Raw genomic sequence first — 18,485 nt, forward strand, 5'->3', positions numbered from 1 at the left:
CACACACACACCCAGATGGGCTGAGAGCTGTTTTTCTGGGATGCCAAGGCTCCTGACTCAGCATTGGGAATCTTGGCTGAGTGTGTTCTGGGAAATGTCAGGCCGACAGGAAACAGAGGGCTCCCACTCACACCATCCTGCAGGTGGGCGGGGAGCGGAGAGAGCAGAGTGTAGAGGGAACAGGGGCCCAGTGTACAAGGGGCTGCGTGTGAGGGGGTTTAGGTATACGGGAGAGTTGAGGGTGTGAGAGGGAGACAGTTGCCGAGCAAGGCAGGGGTTTATGTGTGCAAAGGAGGAGGCTGGGTGCCAGGATGCAGGTGTTTGAAGCAGAGGGTGGGTGTGTAAAGTCGGGGGGCTCCATGTGCAAGGGAAATGTTTGCTGGGAAGATGTGTGTTCAAAGAAGGGATGTTGAGGCTTTTGGGGGTAAAAATAAAAAGGGAGGTTGGCAAGATGTTCGCGCAGAGGAGAGCTGCGGAGTTTGTAAGGGAGAGGGTTGTTTGCAAAAAAGACCGGGTAGGAAACAAAAAGGTCCGCCGCGTACCGGACACTTGGAGGTGAGTGAGGGGCGTAAAAGGCACGTGCGCGCTCCCGCCCCGCCCCAGCAATCCCCAGCAGACCCCAAAGCCCACAGTTAGGGCCCGCCCCCTGCCCCGCCCCCTCACGCACAGCGGGGAGTGCTTTGTGCCAGTCAGCGAGCTGCTGCTTCGCCATTGGCTAGCTGACCGGAGGGGGCGGGCTGCGGAAACTCCCGGAAGCGCAAGAGGCCCCCGCGCGTAGGGGACCCGGAGCCTGGGAGCGGTGGGTGCTTAGCAACGGGGGGAGGTGCCCGGTAACAGAGTGGGGGGGACACAGGAGGAATTGAGGGTGCCTAGCAACAGAGGGGAAGGCGGTGCCTAGCAACGAGGGGGCTCAGAGAAGTGAAGAGGTAGCCCTGGAGGATCTGTGGGTGTCTAGCAACGGGGGAGGCGTGGGACAGGGGGAAAGTGGGCTTTGGAGGCACGCGGGAAGAGCTGTGGGTTTCTAGCAACGGGAGAGGGAACCAGGAGAAACTGGGGGCCTGTTAACGGGGGAGGAAGTCTGGTGGGTGGGAGTCTTGAGTTTAGGGTGGACACGGAGGAATGTGAGGGCTTGGCAAAGACGAGGGCAAAGCAGGGAGGGCAGTCCCACAAGTCCTACCCGAATAATCCCTCTTCTCCCCCAGGCGATGTGGCTGGAGGTGGGGGGCCTCCTGCGGGGGACCTGTGGACCGCTGGGCCGGACTGTTGGTCTGCCTTGTGGGGTCCTGAGGCCTGGGCCCCACTGGTGGGTAAGAGGCTGGGGAGGGGTTTCCAAGGGGAGGAGGCTGAGGGAGACTTCAGGGAGTAAAAGGAGAGGGAGGATCCAAAACGGCCAGGCAGACCCCATGTCCTCTACTCCATACCAATGTCCACGTCTCTTGCAGGGGCCGTGTGGGGTTTCTTGGGCCCAAAAGCTTTATCAGGATGGGCCTGGCAGAGGTCTGTGTGAGGAGGACATTCGCCGGGCACGGGAGGCCCGGATCAGGAAGACACCCCGGCCCCAGGTATCATTGCCCCCGCTCCGGCCCAGCAACAGGCCATGAAGGCAGCTGGCCTCCTGAGCTTGGGGAAAGGTGTGGCGGCAGGTTGGTTGGTCTCCCTGTGCGCTATGCCCACCTTCCCACCCTCAGATCTTCTCCCCATTTCCCAGCTGAGTGACCGCTCTCGAGAACGCAAGGTGCCCGCCTCCCGCATCAGCCGCTTGGCCAACTTTGGGGGTAGGTGTGACTGTGGGAGATGTGACCTAGATCAGAGGAGGCAACATTTACCGAATGAAGCAAGGGAGAGGGTGAATCAGAGACAGAGAGGGGAGGGAGAGATGGAAAGAGAAGGAAAGCAAAGGCCTGCAAAACCAAGGGCAATAGAGGGGAACGTAACATTTATTGAGAACGTGGACTGGTCAAGGCCCCATATGCATGTGATCTCTCTGCACTGACTCGATGAGTGGTTATTTCCGTTCAGATGAGGAAATGGAGGCTAAGGGAGGTGAAGTGGCTTGACCCCATGTCACGCAGCAGGAATGATCAAATTTCAGGTCACAATCTGCATGAAATTATTTAGTGGGTTGCCACTAGCATGAAAAAGAATAGAATGGAAAATATGAGTGCCCCTGTAGGGTAAGGGAAAGTCTTATTTCGTGAAACGTTATATATACTTTGGTCGGTACTGGTTATAATGCAAATGTCTTCTTTACTGTGGTTCAAGTTTTAAAGATACTGATTCACGGTATAAAGGGGGAGTCGAGGGGCTGGCCTGGTGGCGCAAGGCGTTAAGTGCACGCGCTCCGCTGTGGCGGCCTGGGGTTCCCCAGTTCGGATCCCGGGCGCGCACCGACGCACTGCTTGTCAAGCCATGCTGTGGCTGTGTCCCATTTAAGTAGAGGAAGGTGGGCACAGATGGTAGCCCAGGGCCAGTCTTCCTCAGCAAAAAGAGGAGGATTGGCAGATGTTCATTCAGGACTGATCTTCCTCACAAAAAAAAAAAAAAGGAGGGAGTCGAATGTCCTGGTTAGAGCTTTGACACCAGGCTGTACGGGGTTCAAGGGGTGATTCTGCCGCATCCTCACTTTGTGACTCTGGATGCGTTACTTAACTTCTCTGAGCCTCAATTTCCTTTTCTGTAAAATGGAAGTTTTCCTATAAAACTTATCTCAGGAGGGTGTGAGGATAAATTGAGTTAATGCATATAAGGCATTAGGAATGGTTCCTGGCGGGTAGAAAGTGCTCAGAAAATGTTAGCTATGATTATTTACGGAGATGGTGACGGGGAAAAAGGCAGAGAGACTCAAGATGTCTTTAATGACAAGGAGACAGAGGAGGCAGAGCAAATCAGAGTCGAAGAGATAACATCAAAAGGGAGAACAGAGAGAGAGAGGCCTAGACAGACGTGCCAGGTGGAGGGAAGGGGAGAGATGAAGTAACTGACTTAGAAAAGGAGAGGTGAGCATGAAGAAGAAACGGTGTGGACAGAGAAACAGGAGGCATAGGAAGACAAAGGGACCTGGGGGGATCATTCTGGGGCCTTCTAACCCTTGCGGGCACACTAGAATCATCTGGGATGCTTCAAAAAAAAAAATGAACTCTGAGGCTTCATCTCAGGTCATTTTTATCAGAACCTGAGCAGTGAGGCCTGGGCATCATATTAACGAAAGCTCCTCACGTGACTCAGATGTGCAGCCAGGGGTGAGAACTGCTGACATGGGAGACAGAGACATGGAGAGAGGGATAGAAAAAGAGGTGGCCTCACCTTGGAGGGAAGCCCAAGCAGGGAAAGAGTAAGAGGCTGAGTTGGGGACAGAGAGATGTCGAGAGTTGGCAACAAAGAGATAGGAAACAAGTGTGCTTAGAGAGAGACTGAGAGAGGGTCGGAGGGGGAACGCCCTGGGCAATGGGCACTCAGGCTCCTGTCTCCCTCCCCAGGACTGGCTGTGGGCTTGGGGCTGGGAGCACTGGCTGAGGTGGCCAAGAAGTCTCTGCCAGGAGGACATCGACAGTCAGGTGAGTGACCCACATTGGCCTTGCTGTGTGACCTGGGGCCAGTGGCTTCACCTCTCAGAGCCCCAGTCTCCTCCTCTGGAAAATGGAGGTGATGATAATATACCCACTCCTTAGGATCATTGTGAAGTGCTCAGAACGGAGTGAAGCTGCTGTCAGGGTCCTGAGAGGTAGGAGCATATTACGTGAGAAAAAAATTTAAGCCATGGGGAATTGAGATCCTAACTCTGAGCAGGAGAGGGAAGCTGAGAACAGGAGTGCCAGTGGGGTGTGTGTACTGAGATGGAAGGAGATGCATAGAGATCAGCGTTTGTGGGTAAGATTCCCCAACAAGACAGCATCTTGAAACAAACTTGGGGTGGATATTCTAGATTAAAAGGAGACTTAAGAGATAATAACTTACAAGTGGAATGTGTGAACCATGATTGGATATCAGTTTGAAAAAAATAACTATAAAAGACTTTTGGGGACAATTGGGAAAGTCTGAATATGGACTAGATAGTAGAAATCAGAGATTTAGTGTTAATTTTCTTAGGTATAATTGCGGCCCTGGAATTGTGTAGGGGAATAGCCTTATTCTTAGCACGGCTTGAGTGCATCTACATGCAAATGGGTGAGCAAAAAATAATGGTATGTGTTTGGGTTCACACACAGATAAAGCAGATGAGACAATGTTAAAATGTTGAGTCGAATGTGCTGGTGTTCATGAGACTATGCGTGCAACTTTTCTGTCTGGATTTTTTTCAAAATAAAAAGTTGGAGGTAGGTGGAGGATTAAGCTGAGTCTACAAACTGAGTCTACACCCTGCTCCACCACTTCTGTGCTGTGTGACCCAGGGCCAGGCACTGTACCTCTCTGAATCTCTTGCTTCCTCACCTTGGAAATTAAAGCATTGGTGGTTCTCACTTCCTGGGCTGATTGTGGGGATTCAGCCAGAGCATCCACAGAGACACTTAGAATTCTGCCTGGCACAGGGTGAGCCTCAATAAAGAGCTCAGTAAATTTTTTAGCTTAATAAACACTTTGTTGAATAATAAGATAATTTTCATATGGAACCATGCACATATCATAAGCATACAGCTTGGTTCATTTTCACAAAGTGGATGCATCTGTGCACCCAAATCAAGAAACCCTGAGGCCGGCCTGGTGGCTTAGCGGTTAAGCACGGGCTCCGCTGCTGGTGGCCCGGGTTTGGATCCCAGGTGCGCACCGACGCACTGCTTCTCCAGCCATGCTGAGGCCGCGTCCCACATACAGCAACTAGAAGGATGTGCAACTATGACATACAACTATCTACTGTGGCTTTGGGGGAAAAAAACAAAAAAAAGGAGGAGGATTGGCAATAGATGTTAGCTCAGAGCCGGTCTTCCTCAGCAAAAAGAGGAGGATTAGCACGGATGTTAGCTCAGGGCTGATCTTCCACACACACACACACACACACACACACACACACACACAAAACCTGGAACAGCAGTTCTCAAACTTTTTGGTCTCAGGATCCCTGCACACCCTTAAAACTGAGTAATCGATAAACAAAATGTGGATATTATTGAGCCATCAAAAGGAATGAAGATCCACGCTACAATGTGGATGAATCTTGGAAACATTATCTTAAGTGAAAGAAGCCAGACACAAAAGGCCACATATTGTATGATTCCAGAAGAGGGAAATCTATAGAGACAGAAAGTAGATTAATGGTTTCCAGGGGCTCCCAGGGAGGTAGTTGGGGGAATGGGGGATTGACTGCAAATAGGTACGGGGTTTATTTTGGGGGTGATGAAAATGTTCTCAAGTGGGTTGTGGTGATAGTTGCACAATTCTGAATATACTAGAAGCCATTGAACTCTATGGGTGAATTATATGGTATGTGAATTATATCTCAATAAAGCTATTAAAAACTGTAATGAAGACCCCAAAGAGCTTATTTATGTGGCCTACATTTATGGATATTTACTGTATTAGAGATTAAAACTGAGAAATTTTTAAAACACAACAATATACACACACATTCTATCAGCTGTCAGCAATGACATCATTACAGGTCGTGGAGCTCCTGGAAAACTCCACTGAACATCTGTGGAAGGATGAGAGTAAAAAAGGGCAAATAACATATTAATATTGTTATGAAAATAGTTTTGATCTCACAGACCCTCCTGAAGGTTCTCAGGGACCCTCAGGGCTCCCCGGACCACGCTTTGAGAATGGCTGCCCTGGTTCTCCAGAAGCTCCTCTCATGCCCCGTCCTGGCCACTCCCCTCACCAAGGGTAACCGCTGTCCTGGCTTCTGACCTGCGGAATTAGTTTCGCCTGTTTTTGCTCTTTACGCCAATGTAATTGGACAATTTATTCTCGTGTGCGTCTGGCTTCTTTGGCCCAACATTCTGTTTGAGAGATGCACCCATGTTGCTGTGAGTAGACGTAGGTTGTTTGTGCAATACTGTCGTAGCCGCTCTGTGACTATTCCACAATTCTTTTGTTCATTCTATTGATGGTCATTTGGGTTATTTCCAGTTTGAGGCTCTTACAAATAGTGCTGCCACGAACCTTCTTGGAGTATCTGTCAGTGGACACATTTATGCATTTCTCTTTATAAACATAGGAGAGAAATTGCATCGGGTATAGATGTGTGCTTTAATAGAAACTCCCCAACTGTCTTCCAAAGGGCTTGTGCCATGACTGACGTTCTCATCAGCAGTTTTGGCATTCAGGCTGCTCCGTATCTTTGCCAACACTTGGTATCGTCTTTTTCATTTTAGCCATTCTAGTGGGTGTGCAGTGGTGGTATCGTGATTATTTTTGTGGTTGTAATACTGGTGATTATTCTCTCCACCCCAGAGAGCAGCTCCCGGCCAGGCTCCAGCCCTTTCCTGTCGGAGGCCAATGCCGAGCGGATTGTGCAGACCTTGTGTACAGTTCGAGGGGCCGCCCTCAAGGTTGGCCAAATGCTCAGCATCCAGGGTACAGCATGACCCTCGACTCCTGACCCCTGACCTCCCTTCTATCCCACCCCACCCACCAACAAGCCCCGACTTCAGGTACTCCCACAGGGGCCCTCCTCGCCTCCTCCCTCACTGTTTCCCTTGTCCCGCTGTCTCCCAAGACAACAGCTTCATCAGCCCCCAGCTGCAGCGCATCTTTGAGCGGGTCCGCCAGAGTGCCGACTTCATGCCCCGCTGGCAGATGCTGGTGAGTGCCCGGCGGGGCAAGGCTGGCCAGGGAGGCGTGCTCTACCTGCCTGAGCCTCCTAGCTTCATTGCTCTACTCCCTGTCTGACTCCGAGCCTCAGTTTCCTCATCTGTGAAATGGGGGTCACTAAAGCACACATCTCATGGGAGTGTTGTGATGATTAAATGAGAGAATGGTGCAGACTGCTTAGTCCAGTCCCTGGCAGGCTCAGGGCTCTGTCAGGGCTGTTAAAGAGGCAGTGAAGGGCAGTGGTTAGGGGCCAGACTCCATTAGTTCAAACCCTGGCTCTGCCACTTACTACCTGTGTGATCTCAGACATGCGGCCTGACCTCTCTGTGCCTCAATTACCTCATCTGTGAAGTGTTGATAGTGATAGCAACACCCACATCACAGGGTTACATAAATTAGTATATGGAAAGCACTTAGAAGGACCCCTGACACACCGTGGGGGATATGAAAGTTTTAGCTGTTATTATTACTGGTTTTGTAATTAAAGGAGATCATGTCTGTAAATAGGTTGGCGCAGCGCCTGGCACTGAGTAAGTGCCCAAGACATGAGCTGTTCTTCTAATAACTGGGTGAGGGTGTGGAATCTGGTCCAGCCGCCTGCCTGCCTTCTGATCTCTGTTCTGCTTACTCGCCGTGCGACCCTGGGTAATTACTGCCCCTCTCTGAGCCACTCTGAACAGGACCCGGTCCACAGGAGGCCATCTGTAAATTTCAGCTCTTCTTTATCACATTAACTTTGAGTTAATAATACAATGTATGAGTATAATGAAGGATTATTATCCATCTTAACTATACATGATAGTAATCCCCACAGCAGCCCGCACAGCCTCAGGAGTACAGGCTCAGGCTGGACCTCCCAGTCTGCCAGCACCTGGCTCATCACCTTGGCCAAGAGACTGCTCTCTGAGCCTCAGTTTCCTCATCTGTAAAATGGAGTGGCAGCCAAGAGCTTAGCCCAGGGCCCAGTGTGTGGTGAGTGGGGTTATTAACATGTGAAGCGCTCAGCACAGGGAGTGAACTCAGCTGCCTGTAACCATGATCACGATTGTTACATCCACTCTCCACAGAGAGTTCTCGAGGAAGAGCTCGGCAGGGACTGGCAGGCCAAGGTGGCCTCCTTGGAGGAGGTGCCCTTTGCTGCTGCCTCAATCGGGCAGGTGCACCAGGGCCTGCTGAGGGACGGCACAGAGGTGGCCGTGAAGATCCAGGTGAGAGGGGAGGCAGGCTGGGGGTGGGGGTGGGCACCCTGCTGTCCCAGAGGAGTGACTCCCCCTCCCTCCCTTCATCCCTCGCAGTATCCAGGCGTGGCCCAGAGCATCCAGAGCGACGTGCAGAACCTGCTGGCGGTGCTTAAGCTGAGCGTGGCCCTGCCGGAGGGTGAGGCGCCCACTCCACCCCTGACTGCAGGAGGGATGCCCCGAAGAGAGAAAGGGGCTGGATGGAGGGAAAGCAGCCAGCTCGAGGCAGGGCGTGCCTGTGTGTGTGAGTGTGAGTGAATGTGTAAGTGTGTATGTTTGAGACAGAAAGAAGGGACATCAAGCGGGGAGAGCCCAGAGAGTAGGAAGGTGTGAGAAAAAGACAAACTAGAGATTCTAACAGAGAGACAGAAGCCCAGACCAAAATCCAGAAACAGACACACAGAGGGACTGCAGGTGCAAAAAAGAGCCACAGAAGCAGGAAGGGAGTGTAAGTGGGACCTCATGTTTGTGTTACAGCACGTGAGAAAGCGCCTGGAGAAGACGGAGCAGGGTGTATGTGTGAGAGAGAGACACAGAGAGAGAGAGAGAGGCAAGCCTAGAAGACTCAGAGGCAGAGAGCGGTGTGAGAGAGGCGGTATGAAAAAGAGACAGGGTAGGTGGCATGTGTGACTATGAGAGAGATGCCTAGGGCTGGTGTGGCGCCTGTGGAAGAGACAGACCCCAGGAGAGGGGCTTCAGAGGAGTCTGCAGTTGTATGAAGGACAGAGGGGAAGCGTGTGGGCAGGCATTGCAGGTAACAGGCATGGAGCAGAAGGTGTGAGGGACAGCAAGACAGAGACAGAGAGTAAGACCCACGATTGGCACGATCATGACCCCTGAGGGGTCGGGCACGGGCGGAGGGGACAGGCTGTGGCCTTCCCTGGCTGACACACTGCCCCCCTCAGGCCTGTTTGCCGAGCAGAGCCTGCAGGCCCTGCAGCAGGAGCTCGCTTGGGAGTGTGACTACCGTCGGGAGGCAGCTTGTGCCCAGAACTTCAGGTGAGCTGAGCCCCCCGCAGGCCCCTGGAAGACCCCTTCCCTCCAGCTTCCCTCCTGGATGAGGAGGAAGTGGATGCCCCACACCCTCTGGCAGCTGGAGCCCTGGGGTGGGGGTGGCACACTCTTTTCCTTCATTTGTTCATCCATCCATCTCTTCACTCGTTACTTCATTTACCCGTGTCCTCTGGGGACTTGGCCGGATCACGTCCTCTCTTTGTCAGTTTTCTCATCTGTCGAATGGAGCACATAACCACTGCAGTCTGATGGGGCAGACGGACTTGTCAGCAGGCACTTAATCACAGTGAGATACTGACAAAGATGAAGCAGGCTCACAGTGCCAAGAGTTGGAGAGAACGGGGCTCCAGGGTGTCCCTATACAATGTGGGCAGAAGGAGAAATTGATATAAGCATTGTGGAGAAGAGTTTGGCATCATCAAGCCTCGATATTCACATACATACCAACAGTTGTCCTCCTTGGTAAATGCTCTAGGGACACTTACACCAGTAGACACCATCAGACTTTTCCAGAATGCTCAGAGCAGCAATAGCCCCAAATTGGAAACAACCAAATCTACCAAATTCATCCCGCAGAGTGGATAAATAAATTATGGCATATTCATCAGTGGAATATCATACAGCAGCGAAAATGAATGAAGTACAGCTTCAGGGAGCAATGTGGTTGTGTCTTAGAAGCATCGTGATATGCAGCAATTAATTACACCTCATTGAGATCCTCCACAGTGTGGCCCACACGTTTATTGCGCTAAGCTCAATAGATAACAGAGTGAGAGAAAGGGCAGTAGAGGCAGTGGTTAGGGGCATGGGCCCTGGACTCAGATGTGAGTGATGTGGGAAACAGTCCTGGGTCAGCCCTTCACAGGCTCGGTGGCCTGAATCTGCCTAGTGGCTTCGGGAGGGTAACCTCTCCTAGGGAAGTGAGGATAAAAGGGAATTGTGCTGATTAAATGCTTAGCACAGGGCCTGGCCCATGAGGAGCAGTTCAAAATCAAAGATTTTATAAACAAGGACAAAAATACAAGCCCCGAAGGAAGCAAGACCTTGAGGAGGAGCGTGCAAAGTGGGCTGGGCCAGAGCAGTCTGTGTGGGTCTGGGGAGACCCTCCCCCCAGTGCCCTTAGAATGAAGCCTACATCATCCCCCTGGCCCCTCCCCATCTCCCTGCTCCTCACCCACTCGAGCCATCCCACAAATCCCCAACCACAGGCCACTCGCGTATTCTTTGCCTCCCAAATCTTACACTGACACACTCGTCTCAATCTATGATTGGTCTGTTTGTTTGTGAGAGTGTGGTCTCTGGTGTGTGTGGTGGGCAGACCCGCAGCTCCTCTGCCGCTCTGCCCCCGGCATTGACCAGTGCAGGGACGGAGACCGAGAGGGATGCTCTCCCTTTATTAACCAGCGAATTCACAGAGTGAGCAGTGAGTATCACTGTGGACTCAGAGATTTTTATATCAGGGACCATTTTGTGGATGGATTAATTAATGAGTTGATGAAAAAGTAATGGTCATCGAGCTAAATACATTGAGCTCATCTTGGGACAGCCAGAAGTCACAGAAGTGTTTCCAGTAGGGAAGTGGTAACTGGGTCTCCAGTAGCACCCAGCTTAGGGGCAGGTACAGAGTTGGTGCTGCGGAGATATTTGCTGAATGAATGAGTGAAATGTCTGAATTAAGGTCAGTCCAGCCGGGTTGGCCATCACTCAGAGCAGAAGAAACAAGAGCAGGGCAAGAGGGAAGGCAAGACATAGGCCATTCATGGAGGACTTCTCAGAGGAGGAGGAGGAGGCCTCCAGCTGGGCTACAGGAGCCTGAAGCTTGAAGTCTCATCCCCTCCCCTCTCTTGCCTCAGGCAGCTGTTGGCAGATGACCCCTTCTTCCGGGTGCCAGCTGTGATTAAGGAGTTATGCACAACGCGGGTGCTGGGCATGGAGCTGGCCGGAGGGGTGCCCCTGGACCAGTGCCAGGGCCTGAGCCAGGACATTCGGAACCAGGTACATGGTCTTGTGGGACAGAAGGAAGGGTGCTGGACAGGGCAGGGCTGGCAGGGTCAGCCTGACCCGTGGTCCCTCTGCAGGCCAGAGAGAGCTTTAGAGGGGGAGGTCACTCTGAGGTGTCTGTTACTCCTTCTCCCCACGCCAGATTTGCTTCCAGCTCCTGAGGCTGTGTCTGCGGGAGCTGTTTGAGTTCCGATTCATGCAGACGGACCCCAACTGGGCCAACTTCCTGTACGATGCCTCCAGCCACCAGGTTGGTGCCTTGTGATGTGTGCCAGGGTACATTAGCTGCTGTGAGAAATATTTCCTGATAGTTCAGTAGCTCAACACAATGGTAGTTTATTACCCCCAAAACAGGCTGGGGTGGCCCTCCTCCACACAGTGATTCAGGAACCCAGGCTCCTTCCCTTCTCTGATTCTGTCATCCCCTGCGCCTTGCAATGCCCTGCTTCCGGTGGGAGGGGAACGAGAGGCTGAGAAGGTAACCCCCTGCCTAATGGCCTTGGCCAGAAGTGGCACATAATTCCCTTTACCATTCCATTGGTGAGTACTGGTCACATGGCTTGTCTAGGTGCAAGGGATGCTGGGAAATGGAGTCCTTGGCTAGGCAGTGGCTTCCTAGTGGCAATGTGACAACATAGAAGAGGGAGCACAACGTTTGGAGGGCAGTCAGTCACGACTACCACACTTGTCCTTCATTTAAAGCACACCAACCACCCACTGTCTGTCTCTTGACAGCGATGACAAGACATCCCTGATCCTCGCCTTCTCAGAGTTCTCCGTCCAGTAGGAGGACCAGTCACCAGACAGTGATGACCTAGAGTAGTCAGGCCCACCGTGTAGAGGCCCAGGCCAGAGTGGGCAGTGATGGGGGAAGCACAGGGGGTTGTGGGGAGCCAAGGAAAGTAGCTGACCTGGCCTGGGGGGCTGGAGATCAAGGAAGGTTTCTTGAAGGAAGAGCCATTAGAGCTGAAATCAGAAATCTGAGAAGGGTACAGCCATCTAAAGAGCAGGGAAGAGAGTTCCCGGCCAAGGATACAGGGTGTCCAGAGGCCTGGGGTGAGCGTCTGGACGGAAAGACTCTCAGTGTGTGGTCGCCACACGGCTGTCAAAGTGGTGTGTACCCAGTGAGTCCCCAGACACAAATCTGGCAAAGCTGTCCCTTGCACAGCTCCCCAGCACCCTCAGGATCAAGCGTGACCCTTTGCTGAGTGTGATGTAGCCCCACCAAGTCTCCAGCCTCGGTCCCTTCTCCCCCCTGTCCCCCAACTACACACGCACCCTGCATCCCCTCTTAGGCTTATACCCCAGGGAGGTGCTTTTCTAACTCGGGGGGGTGATACGAGTCCTCCTGACATGGATTAATTGGGTCACAACAGCATTTTTTGTTTTAACGGCATAGAGTAGAAAACATCACTGTGTCGCAGATGGGAGGGATCCATATTATTTCAGGACACTTTTGTCTGATATTTACATTTATGTGTGCATGAGCACTGGCGCCCAGTATAATCTGTATTTCTTACTATGGGTTGTGATCAATTGTTTGAACTCACTGCCCTAGAGAAACTCTTACATGTGTGTTCATCGAGCACTGTCTTTAACAGCAAAACCCAGAAACACCCACCATGTCCATCAACCAGGTAAATTCACTGTGATTAGTCACACAACGAAGTCCTCATACAGCAGTGAAAAATGAATGAGCTAGAACTGCATGTGGCAATGGAATAAATTGCAAAACCATGATGGGCACAAAGAACAAGTTGCAGGGTAACCATCATAAATAGCATTTAGGGGCCGGCCTAGTGGCACAGCAGTTAAGTTTGCCCACTCCGCTTCGGTGGCCCGGGGTTCACAGGTTCGGATCCCGGGCACAGACCGATGCACTGCTTGTCAAGCCATGCTGTGGCGGCGTCCCATATAAAGTAGAGGAAGATGGACACGGATATTAGCCCAGGGACAATCTTCCTCAGGAAAAAGAGGACGATTGGCAACAGTTGTTAGCTCAGGGCTGATCTTCCTCACACACACACACACAAAAATAATAATAAAAATAAATAAATACCATTTATATGAAGTTTTAGAATACGCAAAACATTATATGGTTCATGGGTGCACACATATGTAGAAAATGTAGAAACGCACACCTAGGAATTTCAGGAAATCATAATTTAATAATAATTTCAGGAAAGTGGGGACCCTGGAAGAGAGCATGGGGACGTGGGGGAGGTGGGTTCAGGCTGGGGTACACAAGAGGCCCCACTTGGATTGGTGGTTTTATATTTTCAGCTGGGTGGTGGGATTGGTGGGTGATCATTTTACGTTTCCATTATTTTATTATTCTCTGGATTATTTTCCGTGCCTAAAACATATTGTGATAAAAATAATTAGGACCAAAAAAATAAAAGCCAGGTCCCTTCAGCTTCCTGTAGGGGTGGATGGGAAGTGTGGAGACAGGAGGCCAGAAGCCCAGGGAGGCAGCTGGGCAGGGACTCCAGCAGCAGGGGCAGTGAGGGGAGGGAGGGATGGACTCTGCCCACCCCTGGACACAATGGGGAGTGTTGGTGGACTCCCAGCGTCCCTTTCACCATCCCTCGATTCCAGGTGACCCTGCTGGACTTCGGTGCAAGCCGGGAATTTGGAACTGAATTCACAGATCATTACATCGAGGTGAGTCCCCCCAACCCTGGGGTCTCTGAAGGGCCGAGCCTCAAGCCAGATACTGAGGCAAGGGTGAGAAGGAGAAATATACTATCTGGAATTAAGAAATAATAAGTAATAGTAATATTAATAGCCAACAAATACCAAGCACTTAATATTATGTCAGGCACTGTTTTACGTGCTGTACCTGTGGTACGTGATCTGAACCATACAGCAACTCTGTGGGGTAAGGACCATTTTTAGCCCCATTTTACAGATGAAGTAAGTGGGCTCAGAGAGGTTAATTCACTTGCCCAAGATCACAGCAGACCTGGGATTCAAACTCAGGCAGTCTGCGTCCAGAGCCCATGCTCCCAACCCCTGACGAGCCCCTTCCTGATAGAAAGGCCCACGACGGCCATCCTGTTACCCCTGCACACCCACGCTGTCCAGGCCCTTGCTGTCCAGCCTTGTGCTCACATCCTCCCTGGCAGGCTGCTCCGTGGGGGCAGCTCTCTCCTCAGGAAGTGTTCCTCATTGATGTTGCCTGTCCATCCCACCCACAGGGATTGATCTGTGTCAGAGGGGCAGACAACACCATCTCATTAATTTGTTGAGACTGGACATTCGACCTGGGTCTTCTAATCGTTTAGTCAATTCAGACCTTCTCTGACACCCCTCTGTGCCCAGCCCTATTCTGGGCGATACTGGGGACAACAGTGATCAATCCACCCCAGGTCCCTGCCTTCACAGAGCTCGCAGACCAGTAGGGGGACAGATAGTAAGGACCCAGAGTGGTCAGGGCTGGGATGGGGAAGCACAGGGGACTCTGGGAGCCCAGAGGAGGAGCCTGGCCCAGCCCAGAGGGTCAGGGAGAGCTTCCTGGAGGAGGAGACGTCAGAGTGGAGACCTGAGGGATGAGGACACCAGTCAGGAAGAGGCTGGGAGGGTATTCCAGACAGATAACATGTGCAAGGGCCAAGAGGCAAGAAGGGGTAGTCCCATTAAAACAGCAATTCTCAAACTTTAATGAGTGTGAGAAACATCCCCCTCCATGATCCTGTCAAAATGCAGATTCTTGTCTGGAGTTAGGCACAAAATGCTGCATTACTAACACACTCCAAGGTGATGCCAAGGCTACTTGTACAGGGACCTGGGTACAGTCATACGTCGCTTAACGACGGGACGCATTCTGAGAAATGTGACCTTAGGCGATTTTGCCGTTGTGCAACATCAGAGTGTACTCACACAAACCTAGATGGTACAGCCCACTACACACCTAGATTCTATGGTACTAATCTTATGGGGCCACCGTCGTATATGCAGTCCAGGGTTGGTTGAAATGTCTGAAATGTCATGGTGTGCCGCATGGCTGTGGTAAGGTCCTAGAGGACCAAAAGCAGGTTCAGTGTTCTGACTGGGCTGGCAGGTGGGGGAGGAGCGGGAGCCAGCGATGAGGCTGGAGCCAAATCACTGTGGGTCTTAGAAGCCGTGCTTTGCAGCGTGTCCTTCATCGGGGTGCCGTGGGGAGCCATGGGAGGGATTTGAGCAGGGGAGGCGAGCGACATGGTCAGAATTAGAAAATTCCCTCTGAATACTAAGTGGTCTTTAAGACTAGGGGCTGGGAGCCCCAGCAGGCTGTGGGGAGGGGAAGAGAGGGGTTGGGGACAAGGCCCGGGGCTCTGGCTTGGGGACCAGGGGATGGTGGGGCCACCCCTGGGATGTGGACAGGAAGGAGGAGCTGGTAATCCCCCACTCCCCCACCACACACACACACACACACACACACACACACACACACACACACACACACGCCCCTCGCGGCCCTCTCTGCAGGCCACTTGAGACACAAAGCCAAGGCCTGTCTTTCTGAGTAGTTGGGACATCTTGTGCCCCCCTCCCACCCCCAGGCCCTCCTCCCGTCTCCCCAGCCTTTTCCAGTTTAAAAAATCCCTGTCACACAGGCCCCTGAGGACCACAGCCCTGACAGATGGCCAGACAGGCTCGGGCAGGGGCTGCTGAGACAGAAGAGAACGGCCAGATTTAATCCTATATCCCCTTCCTCCCACGAAAGGGCAACTGGTGGCTAAGGGTTTGCCCCGACTCCACTCCTCGCCTCGCTATCCCCCACCTTGAGCCACCTTCCTCTTCTGTGAAGTGGGGACCCTCATATCTACCTCTTGATAATAACAGTAGCTCATAATATTTATGGCGCTTCCTACATGCAGGCACAGGGCTAAATACTCCACAGATATCACCTCCTTTATCCTCCCAACAACCCCCTGAGGAGGAGACTTTCCTCATCCCCACTTCACAGAGGGGAAAGCAGAGGCCCCAGACAAAGCGACTTGCCCAGAGTCTCCCAGCCAGCAAGTGGCAGAGCTGGGATAGAGCCCAGGCAGGCTGGCTTCCGCTTCTGTCTGTCTGTCCGTCCGTATGCCCTCACTTCCTGCCCTCCCCACGTGCACTCGTGGCCGGAGAGGTGCTCAGCTCTGCACACTGATTTGCTACGCAAACGTTCACCAGAGGCCTGCGTGCCAGAGCCTGTGCCCTGTGGAACCAAACCCAACCAGGATCCCTGCTCTCTCGGGGCTCCACGTCCGGTGCAGGAGACAGACATCCACAGACATCATAGAGATGGCCCAGGGCAACCTCGGATGCAGTTCTGGGTCACGGACACATCCTTGTCCAGTTGAGTGTTTGGACCCATGAGCACCACGTGACATTTATTTTCTTCTGCTGTTTCCCTGTGGCAGTTTCCAGGCAGGCTCAGCGTTCCCAGCCAGGTGGGCAGAACCCCTGACCACCCCCACCCCCCAGGCTCTGGAAGTTTTGAGGGAGACAGAGGGGCAGGGTGAGGAGGGAGAGGCTTCTAGTGAGAGGCTTGGGTTGATGAGAATGGAAGTGGGTCGGGGGGGGGCCCAGGCTTCTAGCTCCCATCTCCAGACCCTTCCTTGAACCCTGCTTGCTTGCTAGCTTGCCCTTGGCCTTTGACCCTCTGCCCGACACCCATCTCCCCAGGTGGTGATGGCGGCAGCCAACGGAGACAGAGACCGGGTCCTGCAGAAATCCCGGGATCTCAAATTCCTCACAGGCTTCGAAACCAAGGTTGGGAGACACTGGGGGAATAGAGGCTGGTGTCCACTGGGGAGAAGTGGGGAGCTGGTTATCTCTACTGGGGGAGCTCTGGGGGAGTGGGGAAGTCTAGGGTGCTGCTTATGTATAGCAGGGGGGGCTCTGGGGAGAGTGGGGGGAATGGGGGCTGCTTGGCTACTCAGGATCCCTGGGAAAATGGGCACCACTTCTCTATTCTAGGGGGAGGGGGGAAGGGGCTGCTGGTGGGTACTGGGGGTCGGGAAATGGAGGCTGCTTCTCTGTTCTAGAGCAAGTGAGGGCCGCTTGTCTGTTGGAGGCTCTGAGAGGAAGTGAAGGACCATGTCTTTTGGGAGTGGGGGCTGCTGGTCTCCTAGGGGCTCTGCAAGGAGTGGAGGCTGCTTATTACTCGTCGAGGAGTCAGTGGCTTGTGTTTATGCACTTGAGACCCTGAGGGAGTTGAGGGCTACTTGTCCCTTCCGGGTAAGTGGAGGGCTGTAACCGGGTACCTCTGCTCTCCCCCACCCCTAGGCATTCTCAGATGCCCACGTGGAGGCGGTGATGATTCTGGGGGAGCCCTTCGCCACCCAGGGCCCCTACGACTTTGGGGCAGGTGACACTGCCCGCCGTGTGCAGGGTCTCATCCCCGTGCTGCTGCAGCACCGGCTGCGCCCCCCACCTGAGGAGACCTATGCCCTGCACCGCAAGCTGGCAGGGGCTTTCCTGGCCTGCGCCCGCCTCCGTGCCCACATCGCCTGCCGGGACCTCTTCCAGGACACCTACCACCGCTACTGGGCCAGTCGCCAGGCATAGCCATTGCCCGCAGCCTCCTGACCAGAGGAACGTCTGGTCAGACCCCCTCAGAGAGACTCCATCCTGGGATTCTGGCCCCCCAGCAGGCCATCCCCTGCTCTGAATGCCTCCTTCTCACTCTGCTCCAGGTCTGGGGACCCTCCCCCTTGGACAGCCCGGTCTTGCCTAGCCTAGCTCCCTTCCCTGGGGGCTGATGAGCCCTGGGGCTAGGGAACTCCCCTTCATGGCCCCATATTGTCTGCACCCAGGAACTCTACGCCAGAGATTAATTTATTTCTGCCAACATTTGAGAGAGCCTTAGGCCCCTGGCAGCCATCGTGGAAATCCAGACTCATTTAGAGGGGGCTCCCCTCCCCTCTGCCTCAGGTCTCCCTCGGGCCTGGCCAGTGGAGGGGGGTGGTGGTTGGCAGAGGCAGCCCTCACCTTTGCCTCCCTCACCCCTCCACCAGCTGCCTTCTCCCCGTTCCATCCTATGTTGGGGAGGGGTAAGGGGGGCGGTTTGAACCTTCAGTCCGAATAAAAGCGGCCCTCCCCGTCCCCCAGCTCTTTTCTCTGCGCTGGGGGGGAGGGGGAGGAGCTCGCGGGCTGCCTCCAGGTGCAGATGGCTAGCCCCCTCCCATCCTCTTGTCTGAAAGCCCAGCCCTGCCTGGGCCATCTGTTGCCGGGAACCTTCTTCTCCCCTTTCCCTCCCACCCCCCCTCTCGCCCCTCCCGCACGTGCTGACCACCTGCTCGAAAGGCTGCAGCAGCTGAGAAGGCCTCCCCGCAACCCACACCACCTCCCAGGCACCGGGCTCCCTCTCCTCGGCTCCCAGCAACCTCGCCTTTGCTAATGGGCCTTAATGCCCCTGCCAGCTGCTTTGCCAAACCCACAGCACTGGGCGGGAGCGGGGGCGCAGCTGCAGGCAGAACCGCGCCCTGGTCCCAGCCTGGCGCCCCCGCCCCC

General features: G+C 53.5%; 1 protein-coding gene across 4 annotated transcripts; it reads left to right on the forward strand.

Moving 5' to 3' along the window:
* The first annotated feature begins 315 nt into the window (after positions 1-315).
* COQ8B (coenzyme Q8B) lies at positions 316-18,077 on the forward strand. 4 transcript variants are annotated; one of them, XM_087421717.1, is made up of 16 exons: positions 326-555; positions 1,203-1,307; positions 1,443-1,562; positions 1,709-1,775; positions 3,477-3,554; positions 6,388-6,510; positions 6,653-6,738; positions 7,815-7,955; positions 8,043-8,124; positions 8,891-8,984; positions 10,853-10,994; positions 11,143-11,250; positions 13,599-13,664; positions 16,391-16,420; positions 16,656-16,742; positions 17,259-18,077. In XM_087421717.1, the coding sequence occupies exons 1-16, from the start codon at positions 373-375 to the stop codon at positions 17,538-17,540; spliced, it is 1,794 nt and encodes a 597-aa protein (XP_087277843.1). In that variant the 5' UTR covers positions 326-372; the 3' UTR covers positions 17,541-18,077. The 4 variants fall into 4 exon arrangements, with proteins under 4 accessions (XP_087277847.1, XP_087277843.1, XP_087277844.1 ...); XM_087421719.1 differs by lacking the exon at positions 326-555 and adding an exon at positions 713-799; XM_087421718.1 differs by lacking the exon at positions 16,391-16,420 and having other exon boundaries at positions 330-555.
* Positions 18,078-18,485: the final 408 nt, after the last annotated feature.

Source organism: Ceratotherium simum, chromosome 33 (assembly GCF_057802395.1).
Source record: "Ceratotherium simum simum isolate JZ-2026a chromosome 33, ASM5780239v1, whole genome shotgun sequence".
Lineage (NCBI taxonomy): Eukaryota > Metazoa > Chordata > Mammalia > Perissodactyla > Rhinocerotidae > Ceratotherium > Ceratotherium simum.

What these genes read in the sequence shown, in the direction of transcription:
- COQ8B (XM_087421717.1), top strand. Translation starts at nt 373, where the DNA reads ATGTTTGCTGGGAAGATGTGTGTTCAAAGAAGGGATGTTGAGGCTTTT. An exon ending in CGCGTACCGGACACTTGGAG is followed by an intron (nt 556 to 1,202) that starts GTGAGTGAGGGG and finishes CTTCTCCCCCAG; the next exon opens with GCGATGTGGCTGGAGGTGGG. An exon ending in AGGTGGCCGTGAAGATCCAG is followed by an intron (nt 7,956 to 8,042) that starts GTGAGAGGGGAG and finishes CATCCCTCGCAG; the next exon opens with TATCCAGGCGTGGCCCAGAG.